Genomic DNA, 19108 nt, shown 5'->3' on the forward strand with positions numbered 1-19108 from the left:
ATCTGAAGTGTTATTTGAGATAAGCAATGTTAGTGATAACTTCCTACTAGAGGAGAGGCAGAAACTAGCCCCATAATCAAGCAAGTCAAACTGGGGCCCACTGTTTTTTTGATTGTTATGATTTTTTATAAGCATATATATATTTTTAAAGCATACTTTTACAGTGTTGATTTTTTTCGGGGGCTCTATAGATAGTTGATGGAAGTATGAAAAGCTTCATCTAACCTTCCATCAAAAATAACTAATTTAAATTGAAATAGTTAAAATTCAATTTAACAAAAAAATTAAGGTTTTGAACTCTTCTCCTGCACAAAAATCCAAACAAAAAGAAAACAGAGAAAAGTGAACAGAAGCCAAAGGAGTTAACATATCTAACATTTTGGTGTCCTACATCAGTTTGTTTTGAACACCAGGGCTAGCTAGAATTCTGAGAGCCAGAATTACAACTCTGTTTTGAACCCATTAGGGACATCCTAGATCTATCCATTCTGTTTACATGAAATTTTTCTAATTCAATACCATCAATAACAATGCCATTTCCAGTCATAAGTCACACTGGAAAAACTACAGATTTGTTAATTACTACACAAGCCAACCCATCAGAGGAAAATAAACAAGGCAAGATAAACAATGTACTTTGCTATCATAATGACAGAAGTGTTACTGGATGCAGTAATTTTTATGCATGATTAAAAAACTGAGTGCCTATAGTGTAGTTTTTGAAATCCTTAAATACTTCAAACCACTCACCTCCAAAAAAAAAAAAAAAGAAATGATTTCAGACTAGGGGAGGGGAGGGAGGACTAGGAAGGAAGCTTTTTGCTGGGACTACTTTAAGGCACTTTTACAACTTGTAAGGCAGCAGAGAATCATAGTTATGAGTAGAATATAAGTAGACGCAACTGATTTTCACCACTGGGAATTACTACATAAACAATCCTGAAGTGTTAAATTTCAGAGGAGTGAATTAAAGTCACAGGAAAAACACAGTTCTTGAACACAGATCAATAGCCTCATGGCTGAATGCATACTACCTGTAATGGTGGGAAGCTTCAGGAAAAAACACAGTGTGAGTTCTCTTTTTGTGACTTATTATCATCAGCACAGTTCACATCTGTTGAGTTCTTTTTTCTGAAGTGCTGCTTCATACTAACGGCAAGATGACTATGGTGTAGGTAGACTAAACTTTGATGTATTGACTTAGTTTTGAGAACTAAGCCTTCTCTTCAGAGATTTGACACTGGTGAGGAAATGCTTGTTCAGATTGAAAACACAATATATCATTGCTGAAAATCAAGTATGCTATGGCCATGCATTGCTTTCCATACTCAATTTAGTTCTACAGATTTTTTTTATTTAAGTAAAGCATAGAGAACTTCTCCTAGGTTAAACCCAAAAGCTTCTCAGAGCCTCCAGACAAGAAAATAAACAGTAATTGAGAGGCTTATACAACCAATGTGTCAGGGACTCACAGGGCAAAAGACTTGCATAGTTTCTGTATTGATTATGGTTTCATGTAAATAAAGGCATACATATCTCACTACGTCTCTCAACTTCCATTTCAGCTATGTAACTTGTAACACAGGAATTGCAGGACTTATTTTCATTAAGCTAGTCAATTATGCTCTAAGTACCACTTCATTTTAAAGGTTGTAGTACTTCAGTGTAAGAACACAGTTTAGCAACTTATACCCATACCAAAATTTATCACCAATATCTCATTTCTGCTTTGGATAACCATTCAGGACTGCTAAGGACAATATAAGACTTCCCAAAAACCACAACTGCCCAGTCTCCATTACAGGTCGGCATTACAGGGGTGGGAACGAAGTGGACGCCGCGCTGGGCATACTGCAGAGCCCGCTCAAGGCATCAGACGCGGGCCTGCTAGAGACAGAGCAGCGCTCAACCCTCCAACACGCAGCCTGGGCTCCACAGCCTTCCCTTCCCGCCGGCCGGAGACACGGCCTCACCCGCGAGCTTGAGTCACTTCGCCACCACCTCCCTGAGGCGAGGGCGGCTGTGAGATAAAGCCCGCCATCACAGCACAGCCCGGCGTCGCCACCGCCGCCCCGTTCTGTCGGCGCTGTGCCGTTAACGGCAGCACAACGCCCACAGAGCACCGAGCGCGGCGACAAACGAGCATACAAGCCCCGCGCACCGCGCCGAGCCGCTAGCCAATAGAAATATGGCAGTACCGATGCCCGCCATTTGAGAACTCGAAGGCGGACCAGCCTCTGAGTGATAGCTCGACTCGGCCACTCAGCGGGCAGCAGCCTTCCCCTCGCGCCCCTCGCGCGCTGCCGGGGAGGGGGCGGATCCCCTCTCTCCAATCCTCCCTCCTCCGCCGATGGCTCCCCGCTACCCTCCGCGGCGCTCGGCGGACTGACGTACCATCTGCCCAATGATCGCGCATGCCGCTCGCGAGGCGCCATTGCTCAGAACCAATGAGAGCGCTCGCTGGGCGGAGGCCTGAGGTTTCCAAACGCTCCGCGGCGCCATGGGCTGAAAACTAAACCGAGATGGAATCTCCCAGTCTGAACCGGTTTGAGCCGGTTCCGAGCTTGTGGCATTAGGAGGGGGAGAGGCACCGTGCTCAGTCGCTGCCGCTCTTGCTGTCGCCGCCGCGGATCTTGCTGACGAGGGAGCTCGTGGGGGAAGCCGCCGGCGTAGCTGAGGGGCCGAAGTTTAGCACTGAGTGGGGGGGGGGGGATGGGCACGGGGCCGAACTGAGGGCCCCGCCAGGCCGAAGGAAGGGCGGCAGGCACAGGAGGAGCGGTCGCGAGGGCCCGGGCCTGGAGCCAGCGAAGCGGGACGCAGCCGAGTCGTCACGCAGCCGCGGCCGCAAAGAAGGTAGAGTTTCCCCGAGGGATGCCAGGAGGCCCTGGAGCCGCATTGAGCTCCGCGTCTCTCTCCTCTCCCGAGGCGGCGGAGCGCCCCGCAGCCGCGCGCCGGGCCCGAGGGGCGCGTTGTGGCCGGCCGGGTGCCGCTGTGCCGGGGCCGAGGCGAGCCCTACCGCAGCCGGGCCAGGACGAGCGGGGACAGAGCGGCACCGGCGAGGGGCGGCTGGCGGGGGCTGGGTGCGCGGTGCCCCCTCTTACCTCTGTTTTAATTTGTTTTTTTTAGGGGAGGGCGGCTTTTCATTTTTTCTGCGTTGTTGCATTTTTGCCCTGAGGTTAGGAACTTGATTCGCCCACCCCTTAGTTTCTGAAGCAAAGGGCCGCAGAAGCACTAAGGTGAGCGGGCGGCGCGGGAAAGGCGGTGGGGCCGGGGCCGGGAGGCCTCCCGAGGGGCCCGGCAGGCGGGGAGCAGGCGCGGAGAGCGGCGGGGCGCTCAGTCTGTGAATTATTAGGAGTGGAAGTTTCCAGAAATATTTTCGTGTGTCTGTGCAGCAGTATTGAAACGTCCGCCCGCGTCACGTGGGGGCCCCGTATAGAACGCGGGCAGGGAGGGAGGGGCCGCGCCGCTCCGCAAGGCCGGGCCTCTGCCCCTGCCTGGGCGCAGTGTCCCGGGAAGGTGCTGGGCTGCCGGCGGGCGCTGTGCTGCGCGGCTGCTTCGTGTCCTCACCGTGCGTGAGGCGCTGAGCTCCCACCGCGCTGTGTGGTGGATGCCGTGCGCTCGGAGTGGTTTGCGGTGAGGCGGCTCGGTCTCTGGAAGGGACGGTGGGGTAGAGTTTCTTATGGCCTCCCCGGTGAGCCTCGCGTAGCCACGTAGAAGCCTTGCTTTAGAGCTCGCTGTAAATCCTCGGCATCTCTTCCTGTTGTAAAATTATTGTTTTGTTCCTCTGCGAGACATACTTAAATGAATTGAATACAGTTGTGTAGAGCTGAAGGTCCTGTGTCGCTGAGAATGGGGATAGCTGTGTAAAGTTTTTGACAAATGCAGTTTATTTGACCTTCGGTAGATGTCATGTTCTTACTGTGTTGTAGCTTAGATTTTTTTCTCTAGTTTCTGTTACCTCATTTATTGTTAATGTTAAAGAACTGATTAGTGTTGATGTGAGAACAGAGATTTAAAGCTGATTGTGTTCAGGTATGGTAGTATGAGTGTGCAGAAGAGCAGTGAATGGAAGGTGTGATGTGCATGGTGTGTGCCCAGTGTTGGTAGCGGGAATTGGAGCCAATCGCCGTTGATAGTGACCACAAAGCCGCCATTTCTGAGCCAGTTTGCTAGTAGGCAGGTCAGCGTGAAAATAATGCTGAGAGTGGCAAAGGACTCTGTTAAAAACATTTCTTTTTTGCCTTCATGTGACAGCTTTTGCTTGTCACGTGGCTGTTCTTTTCAGTTCCTAGTGTTACCAGCCTAATTCCTGTCTGAATGAAACTTCTTAAAGAGCAACGTGCTATTAAGAAGCAGTATTGTTTATTGTGCTGCAGGTGCACAGGTAATTGTTCCACCTATACCCATACCTGGTTCAGAAGATCTTCAGGTTATATACATTACTTGTGTTACATATGTAATTATTTTCTCAGAAAACTCATCCCTATGCAATACTTTTTCCAAAATCATCAACATAGGGTTCCTGGGGGTTCTTTCTGGAACCCTGGTGGTAATCTCAGTATGTCCTTTAGTTGAACTCTCTGGTCTTTTTTTTTTTTTTTTTAACCTTATTTGGGAAGGAAAGTTCCTTTGTGGGGTACTTTGTTGGTTGCTGTACCAAGGACTAGTTGTAACTGGTTCTTATCTTAGTATTGGCCTTGTGGAGTGGTCTTGCTGTGTAGGCAGGAACTTTCTGCAAATCTATCTCCTGTTACCTAAAAACTGTCACAGTGCTTCACAGCATTAGAATTGTGTAAAAACTGCTAAAAAAGGCCCTGACCTACAACGTGTGGCTCTGTCCAAGGAACCATCAATGTGAAATGTTCTTGTAGTTCAAAAGCTGCTTCACTGGCTCATGCCACAGCCATGAGGGCAGTTGCGGAGGATGAGGAAGCATGTGTGTCTGGCAGCAGTATTAATGCCCTGAGCTGCATTGCCTGTTAATGGGCTAGATTTCTTCCAAGTGCAACTGCTTGTTGCCTCTCTGCCAAGTGAAATTTTTGAGTACCCTTATAAGTTAGAAAAAGGAAATCAGCTTTTGCTGCTGCTCTGCTTGCTTCCATACTTAACAGTTCTGGAAACTCTTGGAGCTGGGTGAAGATGTAGTGTTCAATTAATTTTGGTTCCTGCTTGATGTTTATTTCCTTGTGTTTTTTTGGGGGTAAAAAGGTCGATAGGATGATGATGCTAGCCCTTAAAAATTACTATAGTAGTGCAGTAGTACTATTTACATGAGTTCTTTTAATGTAAAATACAACAAAATTTTTTTTTTACTTTGTTGCATGTCTGTATCAGAACAGAACCATCTGAGAATACTTGAAAATGTATATAGTAAACAAAAGATTTTCCCAATGTGCATGTTACTGTAAGACTTTCACTTAGTGGTTACTTGAGTTGAGTCACAGGTTTTTCTTTTCTTTATTTTTAAGCATGAGATTTAAGTAAGGGATAACATTCATTCTTATTCACATGTAAAGCTGTTCAGTAAGAGCAGAACTGACTTCCAGTTTACTCTAAAGTATAGGTTGTTCTGAGTCTTTTGATTTCTGTTGATTTTTGTGCACATGGGGGTTGTTTCTAGAAGAGTTTCAGATGGTGTCTTTTTGAATGTGCTGCAGGATCAAATGTAACTTCTTGAGTGACCTTGCAGTTCTCCAGGCTTTGGGATATTTCTCAAGTTCAGTACGAAATTTGTTGTTCTGTGGAAGACTGAAAATGAGGGTGAATGGGAGAGAGCTGATATAGGGAAGGGGGTAGGAAAAAGTGCTATATTTGCTGGTGATTGTGGGAGGAGAGCAGTGCAGTTGGTCAGCTGCTGCAGTAGGGGTGGTAATATGAAAAGGCCAGAGTGGAGTATAACTTCTGCTTTGTGGCTTTGGCTTGCTTGCTTACTGTTTGTGAGCACCTTCATCTTCTACTAGTCACCAGCTGGTAAGCTGGTGTACGTGCATGATTGCATACAGCCCACCTGACTGTCTTTTCATAATGCAAGGCTGCTAGGCCTGGGATGAGGAGTTGGTACTTGTGTTGGGGGTGTTAAGGGTCTGAAAACTGCAGCAGGATTTTCAGTAGAATTCCATTAGGTGCTCTAAAGTGGTATGCTTAATTTGCTGTCATTTTATCTTGAATGCTTTCAAGCAGACAGCTTTCTTAATTTCAGTCATAATTTCTTGCTTCTAATTAGGTAGTTTGTGAGCTGTTTTCCCAAGTATATGAAAAATGACCTCTTTAACTTTTACCAAGTATGTAGATAATGCTCCACTTCTGTAACTGTTCACTGAAAAGCTTTCAGAACTGGATTTGTAAATGCACACATTTTCCTTGAGAGCTTAAAATTCTCCTGAGATCACTAGGGTGCATTTTGATTGTAATGATGCTAGAAATATTTACTATCAAACTTACTAATTTACAAATATTCAGAGAATAGTAGGGGCTGCTTCCGACTTAATAAAAAGTTGCTTAGCTTGCTTGGTTACATATCTCACTGGTTAGTTAAACTGCCATTATTGTATTGTACCTGCTGAACATCCTGAGAATTAGGTTAAGGTAGTATTATATGAATTTTAAGTACAGGTTTGTCCTGGTGCTCGCTTAGCAATGATAGGAATGTTGTGCCATTCAGTACTGCTAAGATAGCCTGTCTCAATTAAATGATGCTTTGGTGGCAGCACTTTATATGATTACATCTGATAGTTTTTTTATTGATCAAAAAATCTTTTTTTTTTTTTTTCCAGTAATCTATGCCAGCAATTATGACAATGTTAGCGGACCATGCAGCTCGTCAGCTGCTGGATTTTAATCAGAAACTGGATATCAATCTTTTGGACAATGTGGTGAACTGCTTGTACCATGGAGAAGGTGCACAGGTAAGGTGAACTTGGAACTTATGTTTATGGACTATGTTCAACTCTAGCAGCAAATCTGTTGAGCAAAATTAATTTACTTGAATAAAAATATTACTCTTTATGGATTTTCTGGTGCTGGTGGCAAGAATATCATATGCCTGTGTTTAAAGTAGTCCTGGTGCAATTAATGTTAAAGTGTTAGTTCGTTGTGTTTTTGTTCCTAGCATACCTTTGCTGTTATAAGAAATGAGCGAGTGCAACTTAGCATGAGCGTCTTTGCTTGCAGCTCACTCTCTGTACCTTAATGTTTCAGGAAAGTCTGAATTACCTGTTATTATTCTGGATGGGATTGTAAAGTCAGAAGCTCAGTTTTGGCCTTGCTGAAAGATTATATTGAACAGAAAAATATTTTTAGTGTTAGGATATTTATACTTAATAAAAAGCATATTAGAGGTATTAAGAGAAGATTTTGCTCTTATTATCTATTTTTTTCCTGTTACTGTTTCTTTTTTCCTGCACAGATTCTTCTCACGCTATTCTCTGGCCTTAGTAGGAAGTGTGAAGTCTGAGAAGGAGAGTGTATGCAAACATACTGTGTTGAAACTGAATCTCATATTTTGTTGCTTTTATTAATTTCTTGAACTGTGGGGAAAAAAGGCTCAATGTTGAAAGCAAGTATTGCTACAAGGGTGTTAGCATAGTTTCTTTTATGGCAAGTTTTAATTGTCCATGTTTAAGAAATTGAGAGTTTCAGTGTCAAGCAACTATTACTAATGTATTATTGTGCAACAATAAAAATAAATTGAGATGAGTAGCTGATGTTTTTCTTCTCTCCTTCCAACTATTAGAATAAACAAAAATATACTTGCTTGTACTTATTTTGTGTATTTCTAATTAAAAGCTCGTGTATGGCTTATTAATGTAAATTCTAATGGGCTCTAAAATCCCATGGTTATTTTTTTGAGACACTTGCAATTTCAGGTTCCTAAATCCCAAGTAGCTAATAGCTGTAGCTTTTAAAATTACCATTTCGCAAAAAGCTTCTTCTAGCTTTTGCCTTCAGTAGTAGAGACTTCTGAGTACTTGTTCTGTAACTGGCATGTTTGTTTGCTATGCTGACTGAAAATATAGGTGGTGCTTGTAGTAGTCTAAGACTGAAGGATTAACCCTAAATATGATGGTCAAATTGCCATTGTTCTTACATTGGGAGAATTTGTGTCACTTAAATCAGCCCCTTGCTTCATCTTTCATAGGGGTCCCACTCATAATACCAGAGACTATCCACTCACAGTTAGCAGTCCCATCATGGAGGGCAACTCCAGGGAGATGATGCCCTTTCTGGATTCCAGCACACAGTTCTTTCCACTCATTTCAACTGTAGCGTTCCTGCATCAGAGTTTGGGTCAAATTCTTTTAAGTTTTTATACCGGACCTTCTTATTGGTTCTAATACTGGTGATGTGTCATAGGATCAAACAAACCCCTTACATGTAGGTTCAGACCAACAGTAACGTTTGGAACTGGGACCTATTTCCTCATTGGAACCTTCCTCTATATGCTGGCAGGGGTGCGCTTCTTGTTAACTTGCTAGTATCTCCTCCTGCTGAGGGATGAAACTCTTTTATCCTCTGGCTAGAATTGGATATCTTCCTTTGTCTAACTTGCTGAAAGCCTTAGATTGCAAGCTGTGAACTTTAGTAAACTTAGGTACTGATACTAAGCAAGTTCTGTATAAGTATTACATTACTGAATAAGCATTCAGAGTTCACTCTTAATGCTGAACACTTATCTAGTGTTATTTAGTTGCAGGCCAGTTCACTGCCCTACTTATCACAAAGCAGCTGTTAATTGGCAAAAGTGAATTATGATATAAACTTACAAATAGGTGTACTAATATGTTATACTTTCATGTTTGCTTGGTTTGCTATTTCAGTATTTTACCAAAGGCCCAGACATTTTTCAGTGAATGTCTGTGAGTTTTTACTTTTTTTCCAAGAGCAGTTTGAAAGTTCCTGCAGGGAAAAGCACTTCATTGTAGAGCCTGACAGCTCTGAACATGACATGATAGGAAACAAGAATAATAAAATTTGAGGGATATTAAATATTAAGGTATTAAATGGTATTTCTGGAATGTGAAAAAGTTTATGATGTGGTCTGGATAGTCCATGCTGAACTTGTTTTCAAATGTATTTGTCTTCTTCCCCTTAATTCTTATCTTTGAATATCTCCTCTCTTCTGCTTAGTTCTTATTACTGCTTGCAAAACTATCTGCAGATCTGTGATAGGCAAAAAAAAAAAGGTAAGAAGAGAGAAAAAAAAATCTCCAAGTCAAGGACCGAATAGAGCTTTTAATGTGTGTGTATTTTCTGAGGAGAAAATGCCCCAATGTGAGTGAGAAGTTTTGAGACAGCTCAAAACTGTCATATTCATCACAGACGCTTAAATTCCATTGGTTTGTTAGACTGTCGTGCTCCGGAGGGTTATTTGCTTGCTGATTTTTTTCCTTCTGTGGCAACAAAACAATGAGGCTTCAATCCTGGTTAAGCATTAATGCTTGTATGAAACTACAGGAGCTGCTGTCCAGTCACATTAGGTATTAGTGGGTAAGGGAGTGTACTTGATAAGGACCTGGGAGAAGGATATTGACCATATTTCTTGTTCGTATTGATGCTTGATTCTGTGGTATGTCACCAATATTAGAAGCACTAGGATTGAGTGTAAAAGTGCACTCAAATTGAGCCTGGAAGTAACTGATTCTTTCTCTCTTAGTACAACTGACCTACATCAAAACTGCAGAACATTTTACCTCTGTGGAACTGTATGAATATAGTTGTACTGCCTTTTTAAGTAAAAAAGAATGTATATGTAGTATTACTGCATAAGGCACCTACAAGGATGTGCAATTCCAAGTCAGTACCGGACCAGGGAATGCTCTACTACAGTGAGTTGTCTTAAGTAGAGATGCTGATATTACGTAGGTATTTCATACATCGTTGCTGTATAGTGTTTCAGCTCTGAATTTTTATTTCATCTCATTGATTCTGAGTCTTGATGGGGTTTCTCTGTTAGGAAAGGATTGTAGGCATTTCCTTTTTTTCCCCACCAGTTCAATATATTCTTGCAGCTAACTACAAATCTGTGTATCTGTAGTAAAGTTGTAACTGGGGAAGTTAAAGCATTAACTGTTTTAATTCCATTGAATTAGATCTGCACTGCTCTGAAAGAATGAGTTAAGTTCTGTTAATTGTCATATTACTTGTTTCTTGTAACTTGGAAGATGCTCTTATTGTTGGAAGGCAGTGTCTGATGCTTGTAGGTGATGCAGTTTGCAGCAGGGTTTGTCAGTGCGCTGCATCTTTGAAAATGGCTAACATTAGGCTTCCTAAAAAGATGTTTATGAAAATGCAGACCTGAAAAGGATAAAGGATATCTCAAATGAGTTCAGCTGTTTGTATGAATAATTGGCTCAGATGAGAAGGTTTTGCAAGTTATTGGAACTGTGAAAACTAGTTTAATAATTGACAATGTCAGTCTCAAGGAAGAAACAAAGGATTAGTGTGACCAGCTGGCCTGTTGTCCCCCAATAAATAGTTTCTGCTTTTGTAAGCTAGTGGATGTATCGGGATTCCTTTCAAGTAGAGGAGATGGAGACTTTTGGTTCTGCTCTGTGGTTTTTCAAAATAAAATGGAAAAGAAAGCTGGGTGCCCTTGAATAAAATTTTATCTAGAAGATTTTTTGAATGGAAGACAGCTTCCATCCCTAGTACACTTTCCTTGTGTGTGCTTTTCTCACACGTTTGGTATTGGCCTAGATTAACCATTCAGTATGAAAGAGTGGGAGTAAGTCAGTGACCATCTTGCCTTAGTGCATTTCTTGAATTTGATTGTTAATAAATCGTAATTGGCAGAAGGAAATCTGTGGACTTATTGCTTCTCATTTTGTTCTAAGTTTTGAATACATCATTTAAAGGTGACATGATGTTAATATATTTGGTTATACTACATGTTTCCTAAAATAATCCTATGCTAATACTTTTTTTTTTTTTTTCCAAACTTGCTTTTAGCAAAGAATGGCTCAAGAAGTCTTGACTCACTTAAAAGAACATCCTGATGCATGGACAAGAGTTGATACTATTTTGGAGTTCTCTCAGAATATGAATACCAAAGTAAGCAAATAAACTTCTATTTATTTGGTTTTCATCTTTCTTCCACTCATGAACTTTGAGGAAGGTATCTCATTTTTAGCCGTAGACTCTTTATTCAAACCACGTTTTCATTGTCTTATTCCCAAAGGCGGATTTAAACAGAAACTATAAATGGATAAAATATTTAAATCTCCTTTTATGTTCACAAGAGTATTTCTCCTTTTTAAAAAAAAAAAAAAGGGGGAAAGAAAATAAGGTAGAGTTGAATTGGAAATAGGTTGTTTTTTGTTTTTTTGTTTTTTTTTTTTTCAAGGCACATATATAAGTATAATGCCAGTTCAAAGACTGGTGTATACATGTAATGAAGAGTCTCTTGGAGCCACATTCTGTTCTTGGTTAAGTGCTTGGCTGTCTTTGATGTGAATGAGAGCCATGTGCGCATAAGTGAGGAGATAATTTGTCCCTAAGTTATTGAAGACAAGATAGAAACTGTATTAGACCACTGTTTTGAGCAGTTGATGAAAATTAAGTACCTCAAACTCTTTGTAGTATGAGATTAGTCTTTACTAATATAGAAAACAAACTTGCTTTGTACTGCTATTGTAAATCCATCCATCATGATAGTGCAAAAATGGGCTAGCATTTAGTTTTTGACTATATTTTTACAGGTTTTACCTTAAAATAAGACTTCTGCGGTTTGAACAGAAAAGTTGATTGAAATGTTTCCACAGTATTAAGCTTGATGATTGTTATTTTAAGTAATTGATAGGCATGGTTTTCTGCTTGATAAACAGTGTTTGAACAGAAAATAATAGTGGTTGGATGGTCTCTGAATTCAGGAGGTACTCATGAAACAGTTCAATTCTTTTCATTGCTTTAAAGTTTAGGAAAAAAGAATTTAAAGAACTTCCTCAAAGTGCTGACCTTTAAGTAACAGTGTTTGCCTGTTTGCTTGCCTGGTAAACTTTGCTTATTATACTGACAGACATTACTAATTTTTAAGTTGATTTACCAACAGTATTTTTAAAAACTCAAATTTGTCTTGTGAAAAATGAGATGATTTGAGGAACAGAAAGAAAGCAACAGGTAAAGAATTCTTCCATTTACATAAATTGCAAATTATTTGGTGCTAAATTTATGCACTATGACATTTGGCTTTTATGCAATCATATTTTTTCTTTAATTAAGCTGTTAACACTACCTGATATTAATCATAATGTTCCATTATGTTGATTGCTTGTAATAGGAAGAAAAGGGGTGTCTTCCTGTGCAACTGACACAGCTAGGCTTTGACGGCAGGCCTCCACAAGGTCTACCCTTTTGATTCCCTTTAACTGAATTCTGTTCATCAATTGTTTTTGTTTCTTGGGAGGTGGGTGGGAGGGGATTTGGTGCATAGAGTAAGCAATAAGGGTATCATAGAAATTTCTACCATAGGGATCATTTTTTAGGGTTTCTTTCAGTCTTTGCTGTTACCTGTCCCTCATCTTCATAACTTGGCAGTGAATTTCTACTAAACAATTAGGAATAAACTAAGAGAAAATGCATATTGGAAAGTCTTCTATTTTATGCTGAATTTAAATGTGTTTACATTGTATTGTTTGACTTAATAAAAATGCCTCTGATACTTCAGATGGCAGAACTTAAAATTGACATCGATGACTTTTTTTTGGACGCTTTGGTACTTCCTTGATATGAAGATAACACAAATTTTTGCAACAACTATATCAAAAGTAGCTTCAATTTAAAACAGCAACAACAACAAAAAAAACCAACACACCATGCTTCTGACACAATATGGCAAGAAGGGTGCATGAGTAGAGGTCATTTGTGGTGATTATATTACTGATCCCATTTCATTTTCCTTACAAATATTAGAAATGAATAATTTCTTCCAAAGGTGAGAGGAGATGAACAAGAGCTGAGCAGAAGGCAGAACTCAAATCTCATGTGCAGAAATCTGTAGAAATGTAGACAAGGAACCTTTATGGCTTTTAAGTACGTGATTCTAAATTGGGTACTTCAGTGCGTAATGGGGAAAAGGTGTGGCAACTTTCATTTAAAAAAAAAAAAAAAAAAACCATTTCTAGTACTCAAATGAAATTCCAAGGGACAAAAAAGACTGAAGATGAGTTCTGCCCTTAATTTCTAAAAAAAATTTCTTAACTCTTGTAAAATGAAACTTAACTTGCCATTCTGATTTTAAAGCCAATTAAGTTGACTTGTGGAAAATAATGCTTGGAAGTAAATGTACCATTTTTGTTTAACTGTTACATGGAAAGCCTGTTAATAGGTGTGCCTATACAAGCTAGAAATAAAACAACTAGCTTCTGCTTCAGGAAGATTAACCTTATCTTATGAGTAGTTATACTCCCAAGGTTGTTAGAAGCTTTTGTAAATGTTTTGTATTTTTTGTGTAGATCAGTACAAAATGGCATTTATAAATCAATGACAGTGACTGAAGTCACTGCCAGTGAAACATTTTACTTAAACAGTTTTCATACATTTTTCTGTATGATCATTACCTTGATTTAATTTAGCTTTTATGTTTAATTACTTGTAAACTTACAAATTAAAATCCAGTTTATAACTATTGCTTACGCTGAAGAAAAAAAAAGCCTTGACAATTTTCCATAATTCCAATTTTTTCTCTGTACCCCAACATCTTAAAAGATGACACTGGTTTGCAAATCCAGGGTCTGCATGTGATTCTAGTGGGAGTTTTTAGGTCGCAGAGGGAAGCATGTGGGGAATGTAGGTTATGTTAAGATGAAAACAGCAAAGATTTTAATAAAACAATGTAGTTTGGGACAACCTACATTGTGGTTTGTTCTGTTTCTTTTTTTTTTTTTTTTTCTTTTATTAAACTGAAGTTTCTGTGATCCCTTTGGTTGAAATGTTAATGATCCTACTTTTATATAACAACTAACAGTTTTAAAGAAGAACTCTTATTCTCAGCCAAACTTTTAACTTTATAAACGAGTTTACCTTTCAGGTATTGATGTGATTTATTGTATTCTTCCTAATCTTATGCTGATAAAATTATTGCAAAATTCCTCATATCCTTTTCTCTGCTGTCTATTCATGCTAATAGGGTTTTATGTTCCTTGATCACATCATAACTTCTCTCCCTGTTACTGTGAGTTGACAGTAGGGATAAATGGGCAGAGGGAGCGGCCTTACCAATTCCTTTGCAAATAAAACATTTTCGGCAAAGAACCTAGGAAGGAATTCCTGAAAGGTTAAGAAAAAAAAAAAAAATCCAAGAACTTATGCATGTTTTGACTGAGCACAAAAGTTCATCTTTAAATAGTAGAAATAGCTGCCATATTGGGGTGGGTATTGAAATTGAATAAACCTGTGGGTTGTATTGCTGTTCCTAAATAACACACCAGTGAAATTTGGGAAATACTTTCCTTAGAAAGTGCCAGCATCAGGACATGTAATAAGACATGATTTTTTATTTATTTTTTTTTTTCAGCTCTTAGAGGAATGATAGGACACTTGAAACGGTCCAAGCTGCTAAATATTTTAGGAGCCTGGTTGTGATATTACTTGAACATATGGACAGTCATTTATGATGCAAATTCTTATCTGGCTGCTACTTCCTCCTTTCCAGATGGCCAAAATTGTCTACCAGAGAGCTTTTTTCTTTTTTTTTTTTTTTTTTTCCCTCCTGGTGTGAGCATGATCAAACAGCAGGATTTAGTATAGCAAAAATAAAATGGAAAAAAAAATGCATGAAATTTGAATAAACGGGTGAATAGATATATTAAGTAAGTTTTTTAGTTTAATATTCTTGAAGTCTTAGATGTTACATGTGAATGTCTGATTGAATGAAAATCCTGAGAGTGAGTTAGTCCTACAGTAATATGCTCACATTTTACTCTTCTCCAATTTCAGTATTATGGACTGCAAATATTGGAAAATGTGATAAAAACAAGATGGAAGATTCTTCCAAGGAACCAGTGTGAAGGTAGGAAGAGATTTTTGTGTTTACCTCTTACATTTGTGTTTTGTCCTTTCCTCTTATGTTTTTTGTTGAGATTTAGAACATGTAAGTAATTTTTAAGTTTTCAAGCACCATTAGGTGAAGTAAAGCTATCTGTGCATTTCTGTATCCCACCATGTCTTGCCCTTTCACAGTAGTGGTTTCACTTAGATGGTGAGCAACTAGGATTCTGTAAGCGTTAGAAGAAGGTAAAACATCAGCTGATTCTTTTTGAAACATCACTGCTGAAGTGACGCATTGATCTGTAGGCGAGACTTAATCTGAAGAGGGCTGGCTTCTGGCTTTGAAGTAGAAGTTTGAATTCTCTGTACTTCGCAGTCTTCAGCCTGTCTGGGCTATGCGCCACAGCTCCACCAATGTACTCTTTTTTTTTTTTTTTTTTTTTAAATTGACTATGGTAGCATATGCTGATTAGACTTATTTAAACTTTTAAGCAATCATAATTATTTTAGAATAGAGTTTGGGCAGTGTTTCTCAGGCAGATTATTTAATTTTTTGGGTGGTCTTCTATGGAGCTGGACTCAAACTCTTGTGGGTCCCTTCCAATTCAGGATATTCTATGATTGTTTTTCTTTCCTCCCTTTATGTGTTGCTGTATGTGTTGAATAGCAAGAGGTTTGTAAGAGTAATCCTCTGGTGTAGGATTAATGCATATTCATAAAGTTTTCTGTCAAGTCGTGAAACAGATTTCAGAATGCTGAGTAGAACTACTTCAAAACTTGTCACCGTTCTGTATTTGGTCTTTATGAAATAGTGTTTTCAGAATTCATTAATTGAATTTCCATGTTCTGCCATAAGCTGTTTTTAACATTGTGAAGATGTGATCAAAGTTTCACTGCCAGTTTATTGATGGGGATGTAATAGTAAATGGCAGTGAAAATACGTTTTTGGAGAGGGAGATTTCAACGTTTGCGATTATTTTCCTTACTTCCACTTTAAAAGTGGTAGATGTAGCCTAGCTCTTGGAAAAGGTTTCACTTACGTGCTGTTAGAAGCAGCCTTACGGACTTACAGGAAAAAAACTAAAGGCTCAAACACAATTGTGCCTTTTTGAGAAACTGAGAGAGGACCTTGAAGTTATCTTTTGTTTGCACTTAAAAATTTCATGTGTTTCCATTTTCCTGAGTATGAACACTTATATTCAGCGTTTGGAAGTTCTCTCAAAGTTTTTGACTGTTGGAGCAAAAGCAGGGAGGAGTCAGTAGGTTGAATTAGTCATGGTCAGCTTATTGATGCCTGTTAAAGGAAGCTATAGTCAGATAGGACAAGTTGAAGAGAGAGACTTATTTGATAGTTTGGGACTGAACAAGTGCCAAAAATAGAGTACACAAGTGATTTCAAGTTTTAAAAATTCTTAATGTGTAGAATGGATAAGTGGTTGTGCTGAGGTGATGCTTGGCTGTGCACTGGATCATGTTATCGCATCTGGATTTCAGATGTCAAATTATGCATATGTGACTTGGACATCGCTTCCAGAATTTGAGATAGTATTTTGTATTTTATTTCACTTTTAGTAGGCATGGTAATATTGTTTGACTAGTTATGATCATCTGAGCAGATGCAGTAAGTGGCTGAATACATTACAAGATAAAATTACTGTCTGAAGTTGTGTAATCACCTGATGATAACTTAAAGTATTCTGAACCCTATAATCTTTCCTTTGAGATCTTATCTTAGCTGTACCTGGAGTTATACATTGGAATATCTTTCGGGGCCTTGAAGTTAGCCAGAGTTTTGTTCACTTCTGGTTCAGCATTGGGAGGTTTTAACTCCAGCCTAGGATCTCAGATATAAGCAGTGAAATAAGCTTACTTCAGAAGATGTTCTTTAGATGTGAATCTCCATTATTAAATTTACTTTTATTTTTAAATGGCTTTTAATTAATTTTAATTAATGGCCCTGTTGCCAGACCTGTACTCCTCTAATGTAGAGTTGATGTTTTAATAGTACTTATGAAGGATGTAATTTGATTTATGTGCTATGGTCTCAATAGGATTTTCTCTTATTGTGTGAAAACCTGCCCAGAAATAAAAAGCTTCTTGGTATTACTATTCAGTGATACACTTTGTTAATCTTCATTGTGAAATAAAATTTTGTTCCTGTGAACAGAGAAAGCTTGTCTGGAGTATTTTGAGTCAGAAGGGATAAGCACTTCCTCATTATGAAACTTGAGTTGACGGTACAACTTTGCTCATTTTCAAATGGAAGAGATACCTGAAGTGTTTGGAGAGATGGTGTTTAGTGGCTCATAGAAAGGTCCTGGAGTTTAGTACAAAGCTTTAACAGTAATTTAAGCTGCTGCAGAAAAGATTTTTCTGGCAAATGGATATTTCTGGCATTAAGAGATGGCTTTTGATTCTCTGTGCAATGAAGAGGGAATTATATATGTGACACTACTGCGGGGCAGTGGGGAGGGAGTCGATGGAAACAGGTGTGTCCTTTAGGCCCTCTTTAAGAGTTTTAATCAACTTCTATTTTTCTGTTGAAAAGCAAACACATACAAATTGATCGGTTCACAGCTACTAGGGAGAGTTGATCTTTGAGACATGAATGGGAAGCGTAGTTCATCAAGACTGAAAATAAGTGGTACTTAAACTGTGTACTTAAATAGTTCCAAAACATGAATCTCCATGGAAGGATCAATTCTGCTTTACAATTTAAAATTCTGTTTTTGGCTGCCAAATACTGTTAGATTCCTTCATTGGACTGTCCACTTGTTCTACTTAAGCATCTTAATTTTCAAATAGAAAACTTGCTGATTTTAGTAAATTACTATGAATGTGCGCCTGCAGCATCAGCTTGCAAACACTTTCTGAATGTAATTTGTGCCCCACGATTGCGTAAAAGGATATTTTTGTTTGTCTTAAGGTAACCAGTTAAGATGTGGATTACCTATGGCTGATGATATGCTAGAACTCTGTTATGGTAGGAACTGCTCTGAGATTGTGGCCCAGATGAGATATAATTTCTTCTGCAAGCATATCATATGCTGAAACTAGGATATTTCATATTTGTCAGTTTAGACAGACTACAGAATTAAGTAATGTGGTGATTGTGCTGTTCCTCTCTCTCCTTGCTCTGACGTTTAGCTTGGTTCACCTGTGAAAATGCTTTCCCTTCAGAAAGTGGTTTAGTTGTTACCTGTAGGTCTCCCTCTGCAGAGGAACTGCTTTCATTTGAGGACTGCAATATCCAGTACTCGTCCAGGAACTTTGGAAGGGCCTTGAAGGAGAGCTCTAGTTGCTGTGTTCTGTCAGTGTGCTTGTTCTCTCCTCTTTTTGCATTTTGCTTACCAGAAAATTCAAACAGCAGCACTATTCCAGGCCTTCTGACAGTGGCCTGGTGTCCAGTCTTAGCAGTAATTAGAACCTTTCTTACTGATGGAGCTGGCTAACATACTTGTTAACTGCTGTGGGACACGAGGAGGAGCACTGCCTCTGAGGCAGTACTGGAGTGAGGTTGGCAGAAGGTAGGTTCCAGATAATTCTAAAATGAACTGGACTTTTTGTTAACCAGTTTTCTACTAGTTGAGCCTATGAACAACTCCATGAACAGGAGCTAGGACTGTGGGTTCTGTCTCAACAATGGTGTTTTCATCTTATCTGTGGAATGATTATAAAAAAAAAACAGGGCTGTTAAATGTAAAGCAGAAACTACATTATTTCTTAACATAAAAGAAAAAATAAGTAATTACATGAAAAACACAACGTAAGCCAAAAAGGGGGAAAAAAAGTGTTAGATTTCAGTAGCTGCTACGTTTGAGGGATTAAAAATGTGACCATTACCTAAATGAATGGAAGAGCTCAAAAGCCTGCAGCATGACATTCAGGATTTGTCAAATCTTTTAGATTGTCTGTTCAGCTGTGGTTGCCTTTTTTTTTTTTTCAGTGGATAAGCTTTGGAGCTGAGCAACTATTTCCATCTGCAGATGTTTTCAAGGCCGAATTGATGGTAGCATGGCATTGAGATTGTAAATGAACACTTGAATTCTATTAGGGCAGCAAGATTTAAAATAAAAAATAGGCAGCTTTGATGTCAGAACAGCATTCTTATGAACACGTTCACTTT

General features: G+C 39.3%; 2 protein-coding genes across 5 annotated transcripts in view; one reads left to right on the top strand and one right to left on the bottom strand.

Annotated features, from left to right (window-relative positions):
• Positions 1-3178, bottom strand: part of LOC109366389 (exportin-1-like) — a 32428-nt gene extending 29250 nt beyond the window's left edge. Inside the window, exon 1 of the mRNA XM_085218477.1 lies at positions 3102-3178. Within this exon, the coding sequence (XP_085074603.1) occupies positions 3102-3163 (62 nt within the window). The 5' untranslated portion in view covers positions 3164-3178. The remainder of the gene's footprint in view (positions 1-3101) is intronic.
• LOC100538719 (exportin-1) overlaps positions 2464-19108 on the top strand; it is a 37241-nt gene continuing 20596 nt past the window's right edge. The window contains exons 1-5 of one of the 4 annotated variants that reach the window (XM_085218458.1): positions 2464-2853; positions 3127-3236; positions 6774-6905; positions 10948-11049; positions 14932-15004. In XM_085218458.1, coding sequence (XP_085074584.1) covers positions 6780-6905; positions 10948-11049; positions 14932-15004 — 301 coding nt within the window. In that variant the 5' untranslated portion in view covers positions 2464-2853; positions 3127-3236; positions 6774-6779. Of the gene's footprint in view, positions 2854-3126; positions 3237-3533; positions 3692-6773; positions 6906-10947; positions 11050-12274; positions 12339-14931; positions 15005-19108 lie in introns of those variants that run through there. The other 3 variants (XM_085218457.1, XM_085218459.1, XM_010706326.4) reach the window with 3 other exon arrangements.

The sequence above is a fragment of the Meleagris gallopavo genome, chromosome 2 (assembly GCF_905368555.1).
Source record: "Meleagris gallopavo chromosome 2, MGAL_WU_HG_1.1, whole genome shotgun sequence".
Taxonomy (NCBI): Eukaryota; Metazoa; Chordata; class Aves; order Galliformes; family Phasianidae; genus Meleagris; species Meleagris gallopavo.